At 37.4% G+C, this 20,027-nt stretch overlaps 1 protein-coding gene across 15 annotated transcripts in view; it reads right to left on the reverse strand.

Annotated features, from left to right (window-relative positions):
• Macf1 (microtubule actin crosslinking factor 1) overlaps positions 1-20,027 on the reverse strand; it is a 336,255-nt gene that overhangs the window by 130,355 nt on the left and 185,873 nt on the right. For all 15 annotated transcript variants that reach the window (XM_047537702.1, XM_047537610.1, XM_047537575.1 and 12 more), the window contains 13 exons: positions 19,007-19,133; positions 18,369-18,552; positions 17,644-17,813; positions 14,145-14,323; positions 13,320-13,458; positions 12,456-12,649; positions 10,790-10,952; positions 9,854-9,937; positions 7,136-7,243; positions 6,843-6,941; positions 5,042-5,194; positions 4,677-4,765; positions 2,103-2,238 (listed from right to left, as the gene is read on the reverse strand). In XM_047537702.1, coding sequence (XP_047393658.1) covers positions 2,103-2,238; positions 4,677-4,765; positions 5,042-5,194; positions 6,843-6,941; positions 7,136-7,243; positions 9,854-9,937; positions 10,790-10,952; positions 12,456-12,649; positions 13,320-13,458; positions 14,145-14,323; positions 17,644-17,813; positions 18,369-18,552; positions 19,007-19,133 — 1,825 coding nt within the window. The remainder of the gene's footprint in view (positions 1-2,102; positions 2,239-4,676; positions 4,766-5,041; positions 5,195-6,842; positions 6,942-7,135; positions 7,244-9,853; positions 9,938-10,789; positions 10,953-12,455; positions 12,650-13,319; positions 13,459-14,144; positions 14,324-17,643; positions 17,814-18,368; positions 18,553-19,006; positions 19,134-20,027) is intronic.

The following is a 20,027-nucleotide window of genomic DNA, read 5'->3' on the forward strand; positions in this document are numbered from 1 at the left end:
TCAGTGTAGAGGAACAGTACTTGCAGTTTAATATACATTGGATGAATAAATGAGCAAATGGTAAGGAAACCTTAACATCATTAATCCATTTCCCCCCAAATTATAAGAATATGCTCTGAGGATTTCAAGTTTGATTAACTAAACAGTTTAAGAATGCAGAATAGATAGCAAGCAAGGGAAAAGCAGATGTAGTTTACATCTCCATTTCACTGTATGTGCTTAGTTAATGGAATAAACGGCAGACTTTTCCACACTATTAAAAATATTATGTTATTTTTCCCCTGCTTTGTTTTCTGATTCAGCCTATAGAGTTTAGTTTGTGTACATTAAACATATATATGATGCAAATCTATTATGTGTCCATTTTATAGAAAGATTAAAGGAAAAAGCTCACTGGCATATGACTCTTTGAGATAACGAAAACATTCCTTCTAGAAAAATCCATGTAAAGCCTATTCAGAAGCAGACATGACAAAGGGAAAAACAGTGTTAAGAACTTCTAATTTCTTCTGTGAGATTCATGAAGTCTCAAAAATGCTGACACTGAAGAAAGGCCTAGAGTCTAGCCAAAGAGAAAATAATACTACACTGTTTCTTCCAACACCTTCGTAACTGGAGAATAGGCAGGCAGCACTGAACTGGGATGTGATCCAAAGAAATCCATTTCCCTCCTATCAAACATGGACATTATGATCTAAAGGAGCATTAAAAGACAGAGGGAGAGGAAGAAAGAAAACATAAAAGGCTTCTACTTACCAAGAGTTGCAGGGCACGCCTCAGGCAGATAAGAGAGAGAGCCTTATGGAGCAGCTCAGCCGTATCACACACACAGTGTAAGCTTGGTGTTAGCGTCCAGCATGCGACTGTTTGTTTTGTTTTGTTTTGCAAAAAAGAACCCCAAACAGGTCGTCCTCTTTTCCCTTTGTGCATTTGTGCTTAAACTCCAAAGGGTTAGTGAAACTTGTAAGCAAGGATGTCAGTTAATCAGAACAATACTTGACATGAAACACACACACACAGTACAGGGGAAACATCATGCTCAATGTAGTGGTGCTCAGCGGCTTGTCTTTCTTTCTTTCTTTCTTTCCCCCCCTTTTTTAACCTTTCAAATGAGAACTGGATGTTCTCAGCAAGCAATTGTTAAAACTTTTCACATACTCCCTTATATGGTGAAGCAAGAAGCCATTAGAAGTGGGCTACCTTAAACAGAAAATGTTATACCAGCACATTCCTCTTGGAAATATACCATCAAATCAGAGCTTGTTCTTTCTGTGGACTTTATAACTCTGGCTTCTAGCACACAAATTTATATCCAAGGACCAGAGAGTCAAGACATATTTGGTCTGAAAATAATTTTGAGCATCACCTAAACCAAATTTGATTATTGCATGAGCTTAAATTTTGGCCTTCCCCACATAAACTGGCCATTGCTTCACAACATAGGAAATAAGCAGGCAAACACACATATATATCCCAGAGACACATGTATATAATATGGTAAGTGTACACACACACATAAATATCTAGGAAGAATTTAGGACAACCAGCAGCAACTATAACGACTTTCATATGCTCTAGGAAATGAACATGGAGTGGGAACTGCTAAAGATGCCACATGATGGGATGACCATGGGTCAGGGGAACCAGCGTCTTAGTCAGTGAAGTCAGTCTACCAGTTTGCTTTGAAACAGAACATTTCTAACTGCTCACTACATGGAGGGTAAAGGTTCAGGGTTTTTTCTTTCCAATATTTACAACTCTTGGCTATGAACTTTTGGGTAACAATGCTACTAAGGAGTAATCTTAGTGCCCATGATAATATAAAATATATAATTTATGTTCTTCTTGACTACTTTCTGCCACAAAATGGCAGAAGACAGGTCTAAATACGGTACTCCGTAAGAGCCCTCTGGTGTTTTTGACTGACCAACACATCGTGGAACCCCAGTAAAGAAACACAAGACAAATGGCTGCTAAGGTGAGGTTAAAAATTATGTAACGTTGGTCATAGGAAGCTAGTGATTATGACTCTTGATCAGCAAAGCTCTTTCATACCTTCAAAAGGGACCCTCCCAACATTTGGAGACAAAAACTAGAAATACCTTTTGTTCTGTCTGCTGGACCAACTGGCTCTGGAGCTGCTGAAGCTGGCTTGCTGAACCATCACAAAGGTCGTGGTAAGCCTTATTCAGGGCATCCAGTTGCTCAGAGATCTGCTCCTTCTCTTTTTCTGAGAGCCTGGAAGATGATGCATTAAAGGTCTTTTAAGACAAAAACATTCTCCAAATTTTGCTTTACTGCTTTGCCTTGAATGGATTATTTGGCCAGTCTTCCATATTTATTGACAACTTTGCCATCTCATTTGTACTTTCCTGTCTATCTCATCTTAAGTCGTGATTCTTGGTGATGTTAGTACTGTCACCCTATGCTTAGAGTCTTGCAACCTCCTCAACCCAAATAAATGCTTCTCTACCTTAGGTCTGCCCACAATTGGCAAAACTGGACCCTGCCATCATATGAAATTACGCTACTTCTGAAGTCTTGGATTTCAACAATTCTCTACATGATTTTTACTACTTTTTTAACCTTTCAAAATGAGATCCAGATAGTCTTAGCAAGCACTGTTTTATGTTTCTACCTTCCTATTTTATATTTCTTTACTTCTTTATCTATTCTTATTTTAGGAAATATTTCAAACTGACAGATTGTATAATAAACTCTCATTTACTTGTTACCCACCTATATAGCTTTACTAAATTTTCACTATTTAGCCATATTTGATTTAGATCTGTTTCTAAGATAAGATATTACAGACATAATTAAAGTCTGTTGTGTAGCTGTCACCAAGTCTGTTCATTTCCCTATCTCTCTAGAGATAATCATTTCTTGAATGTGGTGAATCCCACAACTTGTTTTTTTCATTTTGTATTATTTCTGAGAATAAGCTATGTTGATTCATCTTGGAACTATCCTCCAACTCAAGATTTCCCAAGCCTTCCTTGACTCTTCCATTTTCTCTTAATTTATCAGTCTTTTCTATTACGTTTGATTTCTTGTCTTTAGTGTTCAGACCCCATATCCCATTTTCTTAATCAGTTTCTTATTTATTATACTTGTATTGTCCACTCACTAATCTAATAAGACCCCAGATCCAGATCAATCAAATCACCACAACTCTCTGCTCCCACAGCTCTACTGCTAAATATATCTGATGAAGGGAAAAAAAATCATCTCACAACCACATAGAGAGATCCTGCTGATTTCCCACCCCAAGTAGTCCTCAATACTTTCTGACAATATTTTTGAATGTTCCTAGTTGATGTCCACTTCCTTCTGCCTTGGCACTACCCTATTTTCATCAAACCTCTCTACCTATTAAAAAAATACACACACACACACACACACACCCCCCAATGGATAATACATCTGGTATCACCCCTGACAAAATTACCTTTATTAATCTCCTATCCCTCCTACCTCAAAACAAAACAAAACAAACAAAAATGGTATCTTCTCTTGATTAAGATTGTACTTTCTATCCATTGATGAATTTCAACCTCTCCCATATCCTCTGGGACTAATCTCCTATTATCTCCTCCCTTGTGTCTATGAGACTCAGTCTATGAGTAATGTATTTCCTATTGGTCAAGAAAACAAAACTTTCTTGATTGTATATTCCAATCCTATTTTCTGAATTAACTCTTCTCTTTCATATGGCAAAGCTTTGAAAGAATAGTCTAAATTTACCACTAACAAAGTTCCTTATCTCATTTGCTTCTTGTCATACTAAATCTGACATTGATCCCCAAGTTTTCACCAGAATCACTAAAACTTTCAAAATTGTCAAATATAATAGGTAATTCTCAATCTTGATTTCTGACTGCTTCTTTTCTTATGCTTGGAGGTATCATTCACCAAGGTTTTCTTTTTCTTTCTCTAAGGTTTCCTTTATAGGCTGCAAAGCCCTGTTATCCCTTTGAGGATGACCTACCCTATGTTTATACTACATTGATGACTTAAAACTCTGTCACTCTAGACTTCTGTCATTAATTCTCAACTTATACATGCAGCTGGCCATTGGCTTCCTTTGGTGCAACTATGTAAGGCAAGGACTGATGTGGTTAACACATCCTAATACAAAATAAGTATTTCCACTTTGATGTATCACACGTTTTTCACATTCACGATGTCTAAAACTAGAGCATCCCTCTTCTCCTTCAACCCACTTCTTTTCCTTGTTCCCTATTTTGGTTACTAGCATTATCATGCATCCCGTATCCTAAGCCAGAAGCCTAGGAGTTAGAGCTGACAATTTTCATGTGTCATCAAATTTGTAAATTCATCATCCTTAATATCTCTAGAACCTTTGTCTCTTTAGCCTTGATCGTTTCTTGCCCTCTTAATCAGGGCAGCCTCTGAACTAGTCTCTCATCTCTTCTTGCACCACATCAATCCTTTCTTTACATAACTATTTTAGCAACCCAAAACAAACTGAATCATGTTTTACACTTCTCCCCAGAGGTGACAAGATAAAAGGTAAAATCTTCCTCTGAAGGCTCTTCACAATCTGGCTCCTGCTGCTTTGAGTTCTCCAGCCTGGATTCTCACCTTGACCCTAAGATTCAGCCAGGGACAGCAGATTCCCCAGATGGGTCAGTCTCCCACTTAATACTCACTTATGACCATGCTTGGCCAAGAAGATCTGTGAGGTTTTAATGGTCTCAGAAACCTGTTCTTTCTTGGTTGTCAGCTCTTCCGCCAGAACCTATACAGCAGAAATAGAGAAAATCTTCAAAATTCCAGAGTTAAAAAGTCAAACATTATTTGAAATAACTTTTTAAATCCTAGGAAAAAGATACAGCTTAAGTAAGGTAATATTACCAGAAATAATTTGAATTCTTACATTTCTTTAAGTCCTGGAAGTTAATACTACCTCAGGTAGCAATTGCTTCTGTGAAGGCCCATATGTGACCTATTATTCCTCCTATGCATTACTGCATATTATTCCACCTGGGCAAGGAGAGATGGACCTTCCACTCACCTCCTGTTCTAAAATAGCTTTTTCAATGTCTGTTGATTCTTTGGTGTGGGATGAGGTAATTTTTGCTTGTGTATTCCTTGCCAGGGCAGAAACCCAGCCCAAAAGATCTTTAATTTTCTCCACATGTTCCTGTTTTTCCTCTTCTACCACTTTCTAGAACAGGAAACAGAAATCATTACTATGGTCAATGTCTCCTTAGACTGGAAGATTTCAGATTTCCTAAAACAGAGAAGTTATTGTCCCTTACATATAGCATCTTGCACATTTTCATAGTTCTAAGATTTATAGGTGAGGAGATTAAATTCCACAGAGATTATATGAGGTAGGTACTGAAATAAAGGGAGCTTTTTTAATTTACACAGGAAAAGAACGTATGGTTAATGTTTTTAACAGCATTTCTACAAGTGGTTAAGTGTTTAGAGATTTATTTTGCAAAGACATAAATTTTTGTACTTACAAAAAGACTACATACTTATTATAACAAATTCAACCAAATCTAAGATTCATAATAGACACTTTTTGGTTTTTGGTGGTACTAGGAATTTAACCCAGGGATACTTTACCACTAAGTTATATCACCAATCCTTTTTATTTTTTATTTTAAGATGGGGTCTAAGTTGCTAAGGGTCTTATTACATTGCTGAGGTTGGCCCCCAACTTATGATCCTACTGCCTCTCAAGTCACTAGAATTATAGGCATGTGCTACTATGCCCAACTAATACAGATACTTCTATTTCCCAAGAAGTTTGCTACATATATTTCTAAATTTGTTCTATGCCATATTGTATCTTTGCTGTACTGTTGGTTTTTACTGAAATTAGTTAAACACAGCATAACAGAGTAATACAAATATCTTTCAATGTCAATCATTTATATCTATTTTATTATTTTTAACAATCATAGTATTCTGTTGTACAAAATGTAGATGTCCCTAACATTTTCCTTTAACAAATTATACTTTATTGAACATCTTTATTCACACCCTTCTATCATAAAGATATTTAGAGATGGGGATGCTGGATATAATACAGTCTGTCATCATTATTCACAGATTATTTGTTTATTTATCTAACTCACTGAAATTCAATTAACTCTAAAATCAATATAGTACTTACAGTGATTTCATGGTTATTCCCAACAATACAAAAAAGATGGCACATGTTATCAGCTGAGGGAGAATAAGGCAACACACGGCCTTGCTTCAGCTGCCATACCGTAAACCAATGAACTTTTCACAGTCTATTTAGTGCCCAGTTTTTCACTTTTTTGTTGTTAGTGATTTCACTATTAAAAATGGCTATAAGGTAGTGCTAAAGCACCTTCTAGTGTTCCTAAGCACAAGAAGGTTCTTGATACATCTTATAGAGCAAATATATTTTTGATAAGCTTTATTCAGATGGAGTAAGAGTGCTATTGGCCATGAATTCAAAGTTAGTGAATTGACAATATGTATCAAATAAACAATTAAAATAAAAAACACATAAAACAAGGCTAAGTACTGATTTTTGACAAAAAAATGAACAGAGGCTAACGTGAACCTAACCCTTTATTTTTCCTAGGAGCAACGGTTCAGTATTTGTTAACATGACTACTGCAAATAATGAACATTGATTGTACATGTGCTTTGAATTCTGATTGACAGATAGTGCAGAGCAATTTTTTTTTTTTTTCAGTGTCAGGGATCGAACCTGGGGATTTTCACAAACTACGCACGTGCTCTATCACTGAGGTATATCCTCATCTGAAGGACAGGATATTTAATTTTTCTTTAAAGATTATTAAGGACCCAACTATTCTCACCTCCTCCTCCTCCAACCGCCGGAGTGCATCACTGATGTATTTCACATGCTGAGTTGTTAAGGTCACCAATGCTGTGTACCGAGTCCTCAAGTCCATAAACTGCAGTTCAAAAAAACAATTTAAATAAATTATTTGCCGGAAAAACAAATTTCAATTTTTGAAAATAAGGGGAAGTTTTCATTGAGTTGCATGCTCAATAGAAAGGCAAATCCTAAATCAAACTTCAAGGCCTATACAAATGCATCTTTTCTTAATGGAAGACAGTGTTGTATTTCCTTGCCCCACCCATTCACCTCTTGTGTGATGGCATCTGAAGAGGAAAGCATGCGACGGCGCTTGCCAGGAGATTTCTGCTGTGATTCCACAAAGGCTTTGTAAGTCATCAGTTGCAATTCATAGTCCTGAGAGAGGAACACATTTTACTACATGTACTTAGCTCACACACATCATAGAAGAGAATCACAGCCTTTTACTGCTGGAAGATGTTCTGGTGACTAGATGTTAGCAAACTTTTCCTATAAAGGGCCAGACAGAAAACACTGGACCATACAATCTGTTACAGCTCCTCAACTGCCACTGTCATATGAATGCAGCCACAGACTATGTAAATGAAAGAACATGGCTATGTCACAATAAAACTTTACTTACAGACATTGAAAACTGAAGTGTATATAATTTTAATGTGTAATGATATATTTTAATTCTTTTGATTTTTTCCCCCCAACCATTTCTCATAGGCTACATAAAAATTGGTGTGGGGCTAGATTTAGCCCATGGGCCATACCTTGCCAAATTCTGAGTTTGTAATCTGTGGTTTGATGAGCAACCATTTCATCTCATTCATGGGGTGTTAAAGCCCAAAGAGGGGAAGTGAATTCTCTAATTAACTCAGTGGGTGAATAACTGATCAGATTAGAATTACTGTCTTCTAATCCCAAATTCGTGCTTTTCTTGTTTGACCATGCTATTCCGTTTCCTCTGCAGCCCTGAAAGTGCTGCCCTAGTTCAGGCTCTCTTCATCTCTCACATGGATGGGGGCAGTACTCTCTTACATTGTTCACCTCCAATTTTTTTTTTCCTGCCACCAGAATACCTTTTCTAACACAGAAAGTGACCATACCGTTCCTCTGATTTACAGCTTTCAATGACCTATAGCAGAAGTTTCGCAAGCAACAACATGCATACCAACCATACAAGGACCTCATTAAAATGCAGAATCTCATTCAGTAGGTCTGGGAGTCTGCTTCTGACAATCTCCCAGGTAATGCTGAGACTACTGGGTCAAAGACAACATTTTGAAGAACAAGAATAGAAAATGAAGTCAAAAGAGCTGAACAAGGTCTCTCATAGGTGATCACAACCTCTCCACTCGTCTTCCATGGTCACTGGTTTTCATGTACCATGTCTTTTATTTCTTTTTCCCCTCCTTCCCCTGGTATTAGGATTGAACCCAGAGCACTCTACCAATGAACTACACCTAAGCTCACATGTACCATGTTTTCTAGCTATACCAGAATACTTGCTATTTCCTCAGATAATTCTTCCCTTTTGGCTATGGAGTTTCTACGCCCAGAAAGTCCTGCTCCTGTTATCTACTTAGAAAAACTTATGCAGAAAAAAAATATGAAATGAGTTCCTTAAGGACCCTGTAAAAATAGTTATAGTAATTAAATAGTCATAATAATAATAAATGCAATTGTTGCCATTTAATGAATGTACTTTAAGTTTAAGACCTTGTCCAGAAAAAAAACCTTCTTCCCAAAGAACTTACAACCTAGTGGGAAGACACATAATAAACAAGTAAATATATAATAATCTTAAAAAATTGTTTCTCTTTTAATAATGATGTCAGAGAAATAGGGAAGGGCCAGATTATGGCCTTACAATTTTAGAATTTTATAATGAATATGATATAAAGACATCAGACAATTTTAAGGAGTGACATGACTTGATATACCATATTTCATCTATTCTAAGGTATACATCACCCCCCATTTTAGTTTCTCTAAAATTTAAATATAGCTAGGTGAGGTGGTGCATGGCTATAATCCCAGTGACTCAGGTAGCTGAGGTCCTAAACAACTTAGGGATAACCTATATCAAAATTAAAAATTAAATAAAAAGAACTGAGGAGGTTGGGGATTTAGCCCAGTGGCAAAGTGCTTGCCTAGTACACACAAGGCACTGAGTTCAATCCTTAGCTCTGAAAAAAAAGGGGGGTGGGTGGGTGTTGGGGATGTGGGCTCAGTGGGTAGGCACCCCAGTGTTCGATCCCCAGTACTAAAAAAATAAAACTTGATCCCCTATACAAAAAAAATGGCATGCCGTAAAATGGCAGTTTCTCTTTATTTTGATATTCCTAAAATTAGGGTGTAATTTATAATCTATGGTATCTGATATTCAGTGACATGCAATATGTTCTAAAATGATGAGTCCAACTCCTGTGTGGGAAAACAGCTTGTGAGGGCAGGAGCAGACGCAAGAGACTGGCTCAGAGTGCTACAGTGTTCTAAGGAAGTATTTGCTTCTGTGTGAAATAGGGAAAGACAGGATAAAATGAAAGGTAGTCAGATTCAGGACATATTTGGAGGAGAAAACCAGCAGAGATCCTGTTCACAGACTGAGCAAAAAGACTGAAGAAAAAGAAGGGTTAAGGATGACTCTTGGGGTTTTTGCCTCAAAAACCAGGAAAAATAGAGACACTATTTCTTGAGCTAGGCAAGACAAGTGAGAAGCATATTTGAGAAAAAACTCAAACACTCTGTTTTTGTCATAAGTTTAAGAGGCTTGTGGCCATCCAAATGGAGACTCTTCAAACAACAGCCAAAATCTGGTCCTGCTCTGAGCATCCTCGCACAAGGGGCCACAGGAAGTACATATACATTCACTGAAGGTAGGACCAGTCTCTAGCAGAAGAGCCCTACTTAATTTACATGAAAACAGAACCTACAGTGATGATATGGATTTTCATGGAGATGACTTATTTTCCTTTGGGGATGTGGCACAATTACCTTTACAATAGTGGAGTATTGCTGGGAAAATTTTTGACATTGGTCCAGTTTTGTTTGATTTCTCTCAATTTCTGCAAACAGCTCCTAGGAACCAAAATATCACATTATCATTATCATTATCATCACTGGAACAACTGAGCATTTACTGTGTTCTAAGACAGTGGTTTTCAAACCTGAACTATAACAGAATCATTAACAAGGTTGGTTAAAACACAGACTTTGGGGCTTACCCCCAAAGTTTCTGATTCAGTAGGTCTGGGGTTGGACCCAAGAATTTGCATTTCTAACATGTTCCTAGGTGGATGCGGATACTGCTAGTATGGGGTCCACACTTTGAGAACCACTGTTCTTAGTATTTTACAAGTATCACTTCACTTAATCTTAACCAGAACTTTATAAAGTAGGTTAAATTGATAATGAACCACATCCATTTTATGGATAAAGAAGTAGAGTACTGAGAGGTGAGTAATTTATTCAAGTTTTCCTAGCTAACGGGTTGGTGAGCCAGGAGTGAAATTCAGCAAGGTAACTCTAGACCTTTTCCTCTTCACCAAAATGCAAAACAAAATACCACAAAACAAAACAACCAAAAAATGTTTTAAATGAAATTATTTTTTTCCAATCACAGGTTTCCTAGGGTTTTCAACCCTCATCCCAGGTAAAATAAAATGTATTATCAAGAAACAGAATGGAATTATTTAATCTGTCCACCTCATGAGCTCAACATACCGTCACAGAAATTTAGGATTGAAGGTATTCAACAGGTTACACTGGCCTAAAACCAGTACCTTGAGACCATCTAGTTGAACCTCTCCCTGAGAATAGGGGTTTAAGAATGTCTTTCCCTTTGAAGGGAACTTCAATTGCTAGGAAATCATCTTCTGTTATGATGAACTAACTTTCCCCCAACAACTTCCACGCTATGACCACACGCACTGTTTGCTGGCTGAGCTGCTCCGACAGCATTCTGCTATCTTCCGCCTGGCCTGGCTTCATCATTTCCTGCTGGGCAGTGGTTTTCTCGATCCATTTGATAAGAGTTCCATGGCATGCTCTGTAATCTCCTAGAACTTCCTGGATACTTTCTAGCTCAGATTGGCTGGAGGAACAAATGGAAACTGCGATCAAACACTTTAAGATAAATGACAATAGAGTATATAAGGCAATTTCCTTCTTTACTCAGGTTGATAGTTGGGCTTGATCATAGAGGATGCAACTTCATTTATGGGAATAAATGATGCAAGGCTGTGTAATACCTATGCATGTACCCAGTGACTTAAAGGTGAGTGGAAGTCAATTTTTTTCCTACTTGCCCTTGAAACTTCCTTGTGGCCTGGCACCCCATGATAAACACTGTTAAACTTTTTACCTAGATTGTATAAAAAGTCAATAACTGGATGTATATTTCTATACCTTCATGACACAGTATCTGTCAAGAATACCATGGCTATTTAAAAAAAAAAAGAATACCATGGCTATGATTTATGAATCACTATAATTTACTGGGCAGAAAGTGAAGAAAAGTGAAAAACAGTAGTCACTATTCACTTCTGAGTCTAATCAGCCTTGGGATAGACAGTAATTTGAGAGAATCAATCCGATCCTACTGAAGTTGCTAAACTCCTCTACCCACATATTCCCCTACCCAGCTGTTAGGGTTTAGATGTGGTGTCCCCCAAAAGTTCATATGCAAGACAATGAGAGAAGATTCAGAGAAGATATGGTTGGGTTATGAGAGCCTTAACCCAATTAGAGATTGAATCCCCTGATAGGGATTAACTGAGCAATAATTGAAGAGGTGGAATATAGCTGGAAGAGGCAGGAATTGAGGCATGGCTTTGGGTTATTTATTTGTATCTGGCAAGTATAGACCTCTTTCTCTGCTTCCCAATCACCATGCGAGCTGCTTTTCTCTGCCGCACTCTCCCACCATGATGTTCAGCCTTAGTACAAGATCCAAGGAATGTGAGCCAGCCTTCTATGGACTAAGACCTCTGAAACTGTGAGCCCTCAAACTTTTCCTCCTTTAAAATTTTCTGGTCAGATCTTTTAGTCACAGCAATGAAAAAGCTGACTACAACACCAGTTTAGCCTCAGACTGACAGTGTTCTGACTTACCAGTTCATATCTGTAATCATAAGCAGGACTACATAACAGAAATAAAAACCACTCAATTGGCAATTATGATGGAAGTAAAATATTCTGCAAAGCTCCACTATGAAAAATGGCTCATATTTGGATTCAAAACTAGTAACACAAGATCCAGAGCCCATGTTCTTCCCTTCAAAAAAGATCAATCAGGACCCTTTCAAGTCTATACTATAAAAAGATCCACTGTTATCAATGGCTTAACAAGATATAAGACCTGGAGCATAAAAGAGGCACTACGAATAGCATCATTACTAACCCAAAAGCAAGCCTCAAGTCTGCCTTGGGGTTGATGGGCCCCATTTTCTGTCAATTACCTTGTTTAGAATTAAAGTTTTTAAATTTCTACACCTCCCTATCAATTCCTGCCTGTACAAATCAATGTACAGATACAACTATTTCTGTGTAAGCTCTAGACCCTGACCTAAGAAGAAAAAGATGGGCTGCCACTTACCGGGTCTCTAACTGGACAATGACACGGTGCCAACGTTCCTGTAGCTGGGAGCCTTTCTCCTGATAGCGCTCCAAATCCAGGTTTCGCTCTGGTGTCAGACGACTCAGCTGCTCTGCCACTACCTTGGCCTTGGTGATTTCTTCATCCAAGACTGAGAACACTGAATTTTTGTCCTTCACGTCATTAAGCCAGTGCTATCAAAATATATGCACAGAAATAGGCTAGATATTTTCCATGCCAAAAAAAAAAAAGATTCAGACCAAGCAGGAAACAAGGACATTGTCTACAATGGACTCAGGAGTATATGAGTCACTCAGAAACTAGACTCTAGAGTGTTGGGCCAGAAATGCCTACACAGGTCATTGTCTCAGCTTTCCTAATGTACCCTGGGAGGCCAGAGACAGGCATACCACATGGAGAAATGTGCAAAGAACTTTTGATTGAAACCTGTCTTTACTACTTAAAAGCTATGAAAGCAAGGTAAATCATTTAGCAGTCTGTGTCTTGGTTTTCTCATCTGTATAGAGATACAAATTCTTTCCAGAGTGGCTTGTGAGAATCAAATGAGGTAACAGTTAAGTGCTTATATCGTAACAATTGGTTGTATTCAATTAAACCATTAATTTACTGGGAGAAAAAGGGAAAAAATAAATTGAAAGGCATGGTCTTTCCTCTATCCCTTCTAGCTAGACATATTTTTTAGTCCTTTTTTTTTTAATACCTATTAAAATATATTAAATGTGCTATTCTGCCTAGTTCAAATGCAAACTTAAATCAGTGTCATGCCATTCAAAACTGCATTTTGCTCTAACACAAAGCAATGGATATGTTAAATCAACCTCCCAAGAAACTAGAGTAACCGACCCGTAATGTAGACCGATGGGACTCCAGAGCTACGAGATCTGCTGGCACTGCTTCTTCTTGACTCAGCTTGATTTCATAACCTTTGACCAGGAGTTCAGCATCCTGTATGCTACGCACTATAACATCGATTGTCTTTAATCTGTGGTGGGAAAAAAAAAATCACTTTCCTTCATTAGTCCATGAATTTTAAGACCTGAATTACATACCTCAAGGGCTAGACAGGTTCACAAAACATAACTACACAAATCAATTTCACCATTATTAGATAAAGTTTTGCAAAAAACAAGAAACTATGTAAGGTGCCAATTTAAGCCAATTCAAAATAAAGTTCTAAGTTGCACTGGGACATGGACACAAGTGGAAGACTCATGAAGAGAAGACATGAAGCCAGAAACCCACTTGACATCAAAGCATCTAAGATCTGTCACTCCTCAAAGTCATGGGTAGAGATGGAAGATTAGGGAAAAGACTTTCAAACACAATATCTAGTTAAGCTGAAAGGTTTTTAAAAAATTCTTTGGTATTTCTCCCCTTCTCTTAAAGTCTGTGTTAATTTCAGAAGTATTTAATCAAATAGAAATGAGGTACAGAACAGTCCTAACACTACAAATTAACTTCTCGTCCATATCACTGGCATTTGTTTCCTGCAGTCCAAGTGAATTCACTCTGCATTACTAGGAATTAAAGCCAAGACTTCTCATCATAAATATACACTCTTTAAGATGTACAGTCTTTCTGGGTTATTCATGAAACACTCTAGGCCCTCTTCCATCTTATACCAACGGAAACCATTGCCCTTTCAAGTTATAACCTTATTTCACTCACTTATTCAAATAGACAGTAGAGAGACTATGGACACGGTCCATCTTCTCCACCAGCAGATTCAGTTCAGAACGCAGAGTTGGGACACTTGAACCAGATGGAGACTGGTGGAGAAAGCTGTTGCATTTCATAGAAAGAGTATCCAAATCAGATCTCAGTTGCTGCAAATCCTCCTGGGTGTGCTGTCAGGAACATGACATACAACAAAGATGGAGAGAGAATTGAACAAAGAAATCAGAAATAAGTCCTTATTTTAATAGCAAAAATTAGAAATCACCAAGATGCCCATACATAGAAGGGTTGAATTAACTGTGAAACAGTTGTTTTTATATTCTTATAAAAAAAAAAAAAATAAGGACGGATGGGGCAGGTAGAGAGATCCTAAAATGAGACACAAACAGAAATAAGTCTAACTCTTTTTCAGATAAAAAACATGGAAGAAGGAGATGAGGCAAGAACATGTACAAGGTCTTTCTGAACACAGTATCTGGACCGTAGATATACCTCAGGCTAGACAGAAAAAGAACTATAAATAAATGTTGAACTCCAGTTTAATAGGTTTAATAGGTAGTATGAGTTAGCAATACTGAAACTATTATATGTAAATGCTAGGACTGAGCGATAAGTACTTTATGGGTAATATGAAGCAAGTTTTTCAGTCTTGGAGAAGGGAGTTACACATTTGGAAGGAGATTAAAATAAGTAATGTGCTATTGGTGTAGAACTAGATGAAGACAGATACATACAAATCCATGCTTGTGTGTGCATGTGTGTGTATGACACAGATTAATAAATATATTGATTTACATATGCTTTCTTATATATGTACATAAAAATATATAACATATTTGTATATGCAAATGCATATATGTATTGGAATGTATGATTTCTAGTTCAGTCGTCTGAGTAGATGTATAAGCAATGACACAACTATGGGTACATTTAGCAACCCCCTTGTTTCTACCCAAAAGCAGCAGAACTCCTTGGAGAAAGAGCTGATTCCTGGGATGGGTATGGCAAAGTCAAGAAGAACCAGGAATATCTTGTTTGTTCAAAATGAAAATGCTCAAAGAATGAAGGGTGCATGTTAAAAGGCCATAGGAGTCAGCTTGAAGCGGTTCCCATTGACTAAATTTGCTAAAATTTGAACATCAAAAGAAATGAAAGCAGGCTGGGTGGGTGGCACATGCCTGTAAGTTTCCCAGCTGAGGAAAAAATTCCAGCAACTCAGGAGGCTGAAGCAGAAGAATCACAAGTTTGAGACCAGCTTCCAGCAACTTAGCAAGACCCCATCTCAAATAAAAAAAAAAAAAAAGGACTGGGGATATATCTCAGCAGTAAAGTCCCCCTGGGTTCAATCCCCAGTATGAAAAAAAAAAAAAAAAAAAAGTGATAGTAACAAATTACACACCACTTAATAAGAATCCATGAGTACTGACTGACCTTAATAAATAATGAAAGGAGGGAAGAAGGAGAAAGTTCTTTCCTTCCAAAAGAAAGGAAAGTTCTTTAATGTAGAAGGAATGACAGAAATAGAAAATCAGCTTTTGGCAACTGTGATACTAAGAATTGATTTGGTCAAGACTCACCAATTGATGCTAAAACTAATTGGTTAAGGTTTGAATGAAAACAGAATATGCACACATCTTCAAAGTATCTCCCCATAAGAAACTTAGTAATTACCAAGGAGAAAATACTAACAAGAAATCAAAGGTAACAGCACCACTAATGCGAAGGATACACATCGCAGGCCTCATGATTTGATACACCAACTCACCATGAACACAATATCACTTCTGTGGCATTCCTGCAAAAAAATTTATAACCTAAGCCTAATCATGAGAAGTCCTCAGATAAACACAATGGAAGGACAAATAGTCTACATTTATTCTACAGAATAAATGGTTTGCACTCTTTAAAAACTTTAAGGTTATGGAAAGGTGATGAAAACCTTTTTCAAGAAATCTAAAGAGAGCAACTAAATTCAAGTGTGATCCTGAATTAAATCTTGGACCAAAAATACTCTTTTTGGGAGAGGGGAAAACATGGGGATTAAAGAGCTTTATAGGGTCACTTGAAATTTGATTGAGGTTGTTGTAAAACAGTATTATGTTAATGTTCATATCCTAATCATTGTTGCATGGTTATATAAGAAACTGTCCTTGTGTTTTGGGAATGCACACTCAAGTATCAGGGGTAAAGTAACAACATGTCTAGAACTTACTCTCAAGATTGAAAAGAAGAAGAAGAAGAAAAGAATATTATTATGTATACATGTGCAGAAGAAAATGGCAAAGCAAATGAAGAAAAAAATGTTAACATTTAGGGAATCTACTTGAAGGTTATATGAGAATAAAACTTTTCTGTATATCTAAAATTCAAAATTAAAAGCTTTTTAAAAAATCCAGGTCTATTAGAAATAGAGCTCAATATTGATCTTTATTTCTCAGCATTTTCAGAAACAGATTTGGGATGACTCCACAGAAAAGTAAAAAGCTTCCACATGAGAATTATAAGCTTATATGATATGTCTCATATAGACACATTATATCTTTCTCAGTCTGTGAAAAATCATACAACCCTCTCATCCTCCTCTTCAAGGTTAGGAATAACTGAGAAAAGTAAGAAAAACCACTCCTCATTAGTCATTTCCTGTCATTTGATCCAGATCAAGTTCAATAGTTTTCACAGAGCTCTCTCATACCATGCCAAGTAGAAATATTCTAGTAATTCTCTAAATTCCTACAGAAATGTTAGCTAGAAAATTGAGAAATGCACTAGTTATATCTTATGACATCTCTTACTCTGAAGTCGATAATTGTGACTCTAACCTTTCCTTCTTTAACTAACTATAAGCCAAAACAAGGACCTGAACTTATTTTTCTTTGCATACTCAGAAGACTTAAAGCAATTAATATTTGCTGTTTTATTTCAAGAATACTACCCTATATTTTATATCGTTTTACTTTCCTAGGAAGCTCATTATATGCACTTACTACTCAACTTTCCAAAAACTGTTAGGCATATATTATTTCCATTTTATAAGAAAGGAAAGGAAGGATTAGAGTTAACTTGATCAAAGTCACAGAGAGAGGGGGCATCAGAGGCCACACTAGAATCTGAATCTTTCCTTATATTTACTGACTCCTATGATTAAAGGTAACCATGCCATAGAAAGAAACATAGGCACATATGGGATAGAAGAGAGAGCAGCATCTCTACCGAGCAATTAAAAAGTATGGCATGTAGCCCACATGTAATTCTTAGAACAATTTACCAGTCCATTCGCATTCTCAAGTCTGTACATGAAACTAATCAAGTCAACAATAACATTTGAGGCCAAAATTCTGCTTCTTCACAGGAAAAAGGCTATAGGGAAGAATTCCTGAGTAGACCTGTCATGAATCCATGGCCTTATTTATTAGGATCCATACTCTTGCCACCCAATTCATTAGGAAAGTATTTACTTTGCCCCAGTGCCCACCTGTCTCCCCAGGTTTACCTCCTGCTCTGCAATCCTTAATGCAATGTCCTGCCGGGCATCTCTGTCAGTTCTAGAGCTGGCTGGAGACTGAATTTGTTTGACCAACCTCTGTTCACACTCCTCCAGGCGTAACCGAATATTCTTCAGCTCTGAAATGTATATCTTGGCTGCAGTCTCCTCTTTGTCCTCTGTGAATGCACCAGCATAGAAGACCACTGAGTTCCACATCAGAGATCAACAAACCTGAGGACACCATTGGCTCCAATAGACCAGACATCCCATTATTTATTTAATTTTGACAGTACCAGGGATTGAATCTAGGGCTACACACATGCTAGGTAAATGCTCTACCATGGAGTTACACCCTCACAACTCTTTCTAATTTTATTTTGATATAGGGTCTTGCTATATTGCTCAGGTAAGCCTTGAACTTGCAATCCTTCTTCCTCAGTCTCCCAAGTAACTGCAATGGCAGGAATTTGCCAGCATGTTCCCCTAAAACAAGGTCAGCCTGATCCTGAAGTCCATCCATGCATTACATACTGACCTTTGAGGACCCAAATGTGAGAGGCTGGTTAGCAGTAACAACTAAAACATCAGCTCTCATGATTTGATTTCGAAAATTCATCTCCATGAGATGTTCTCTGTCTAAAGGTGGTATTACTCTCTAGTTAATACAAAGAGTCCAGCAGCATCCTTCAGGCTCTCATACCACCATTCTTCCCTCTTCCTAGCATACACACCATTTTCCATGGACTTCATCAGGTGCTGAAAATGGGTTTTACAAGCCTCTACTTCCTCTTCCAACCGTAAGCGATCAGCCACTGAGAAGAGTGCAGAGTCACGACTGTCCTGCAGAAAGTCTTCATAGTGAGCCTGGAGATTCTTCATAGTCTGGTGGCACTCCCCTGGTGCTAAGGATCGAAGCTAGAAAAAAGTAGCCAAAAGAACTTTCAACAGAATGGGAACATAACACTTTCTCTCTTCCCCCTTTTTATTAAAGTCTAACATATGTACAAAAAGCGCATAAATCATAAACAGGTAGATTTGCACAAACCGAATTCATCCATGTAATCAGCATTCAGAAGAAGAAATAGAACATTATCAGTACCCCAGAAGAACCACTTGTGCCCCACTGGACAAAACAATAATTTCTTGTCAGTTCACCACTTTGCTATAGGTATTACTTATTTTCATGAGGAATTCCCCAACCACTTAAGCTGTTAATTCTAGTTCCTAAGATGCTAGGTACTAACATGAAACAGTATCTCTGATTCCACTTTATTCCATTTATCTGGGGAGAAGTCTCATAGCAATGAAAAAAACTCCTTTGGAAAAAGGCTAGCAGTAGGATGTGGCCTGTAGTAACATTCACAATCACCTTTTCTAGGTTCCAGGTCTGAACAAGATCAAGGTCCTTCCGCAGATAGTTCCAGGAGATAAGGCTTTTGGTGTTAACATGTAGCTGGTGCCAAAGGGCCATCACCTTCTGATAAGATTGTTCCACCCTAGAACCAACACAGAACCAGACTGTAGCTTTTGAAAAATGAGTTCTGCATTAGAGACCTCCTAAAGAAAAATGTGATTGCTTTAAAAGAGCTAAGCTTATACATTAGGCAGAGAAAGGTGGCACGTTCTGACAACATAGGAATTTTTTATTTTATTTTTTCCCTCAGTACTGGGAAAGAACCCAGGGACTTACACATGCTAGGAAAATTCTCAACCACTGAGCTATACCCAGCCTTTTAAAAAATTTTTATTTTGAGAAAAAGTCTCACTAAAGCGTCCAGATTGGCCTTGAACTTGCAATCCTTCTATTGCAGTATCCCGAGTAACCTGGGATTACAGATGTGCACTATCAGGTATGAGACAGGAATCTTCAGAACTATATTGAGATCTTCTGCTTGAATTTTTTACAGTACTATTTAGCAATCTCACAAATGTTATCTGAATGTAACATGATTACAAGAAGCTAAAGAGAAGAAATAAACAGGGAGAGCACTAATAGAGAAAAGTACAGACCAAATAACCCCATTTGGAATTGCTAAAAAATGATGCTATCAATGCTTAAAAACTGAGTTACCATATTCTACATATTTACAGAAGGGCTAATATTTCAAATTAATAGCAACTTCAGAAGTCTGGCATATAAAAGCAAACTGCAGAATGCAGGGCTTGAGTTTTTTTGTTTTTTTGGGTTTTTTTTGGCATTCAATCTCAATTTCTAGAAGACTTGCAAACAGATACAGAAACACACACAGTTACCTTGAATTTCATTAATTTGAGAAGAAAAATGTAAGACAATAGGATGGAAAACAAGAAGCCAACACGTCAGTTAAATGAGAGAAATAAGACACATAAAATCCATTATTTTATCTTCCCTTTCTCCAAAAATCTCACCA

This window comes from Sciurus carolinensis, chromosome 1, assembly GCF_902686445.1.
Source record: "Sciurus carolinensis chromosome 1, mSciCar1.2, whole genome shotgun sequence".
Lineage (NCBI taxonomy): Eukaryota > Metazoa > Chordata > Mammalia > Rodentia > Sciuridae > Sciurus > Sciurus carolinensis.